General features: G+C 36.6%; 1 protein-coding gene across 1 annotated transcript; it reads left to right on the top strand.

Annotated features, from left to right (window-relative positions):
• The first annotated feature begins 682 nt into the window (after positions 1-682).
• Positions 683-1,075, top strand: LOC150036554 (uncharacterized). Its single transcript, XM_090313162.1, has one exon. It carries the CDS (start codon positions 683-685, stop codon positions 1,073-1,075), a length of 393 nt encoding a protein of 130 aa, XP_090169288.1.

Below are 1,075 nucleotides of genomic sequence, written 5' to 3'. Positions count from 1 at the left end.
TTAGAACCCAAACAATTGGGTTGGATCTAAGAAGTGTTTGAACCCAACCTAACCCGATCTATGAACACCCCTAATTCTATTATCCCACATATTATAAAAAACAAGAAAAACATATTTTAAGTTAGTGAACACATCATTTTTTGAGATAAAGCTTAAATTTATAGTCCAAGTAAGGCTACATTCATTATGAGATTGTTGAATGTATAGGCCAATTATACTACAAATATCATATGGGATGCAAAAAAGGAGGGGAAAAATAATGCAATGAAGTGCAGTTTAGCATAAAGAGTGGAATGTGCCAACATATGATGCAATATTCCCCCACTTCTATTAAATATGTTTCTCCCTGATTTCTACTGAAGTAACAATAAAAGAGAACATAAAAAACCATACATATAACTATATCATGTGAGAACAGAGCCCAAAAGCTCATCACAATAAATCATTGTTCCTTTTCTTTTCCTCTCTATTTTTTATTCTTTACGATGTCGTTTGTTTGGTTACATATTTGTTATTCTTCTGTATACGTGTTATCTTTTCATTGGGCTTCCTCTGCTGCCCATGTATTATTTATTGGATCCTTCTGTACTGAATAATTCATTCAATCAATTGAGCTCATCTGATAATTCCTGAAATTCCTATTTTATATCACTTGGTATCAGAGGTAGAGAAGGCTAACACCATGATTACTTCATCCTCTTCCTCTGCGAGCAATGTGATAAGCTCTTTCTTTGGCCATCCTCTGAGCACTGTCTTGACCGTGAAGCTTGACGAGAAGAACTATCTTCTGTGGACAAGAATGGTTCTAGCTATTCTTAGAGGACAACAAGTTGATGGTCATGTCCTTGATACAAAAGCTCCACCACCGGAGCTGTTAGAAGTCGTTGACGCAAATGGAAAGAAAAAATTGGTGCCAAACCCACTTTTTGAAGAATGGGTCACGGTCGATCAAGCTCTATTGGGATTGTTGTTCGGATCAATGAACCCCTTAATCGTTGCTGATGTAGTGGGTCTCAAAACCTCTTTGAAGGCCTGGAAAGCACTAGAAATAATGTACATGTTGGGAATGTCCTAA

The sequence above is a fragment of the Benincasa hispida genome, chromosome 4 (genome assembly GCF_027475165.1).
Source record: "Benincasa hispida cultivar pf3 chromosome 4, pf3_genome.v1.1, whole genome shotgun sequence".
In the NCBI taxonomy this organism is placed as follows: Eukaryota; Viridiplantae; Streptophyta; class Magnoliopsida; order Cucurbitales; family Cucurbitaceae; genus Benincasa; species Benincasa hispida.
Note: the sequence above shows the minus strand (reverse complement) of the source record. Positions and strands in the feature narration are given on the sequence as shown.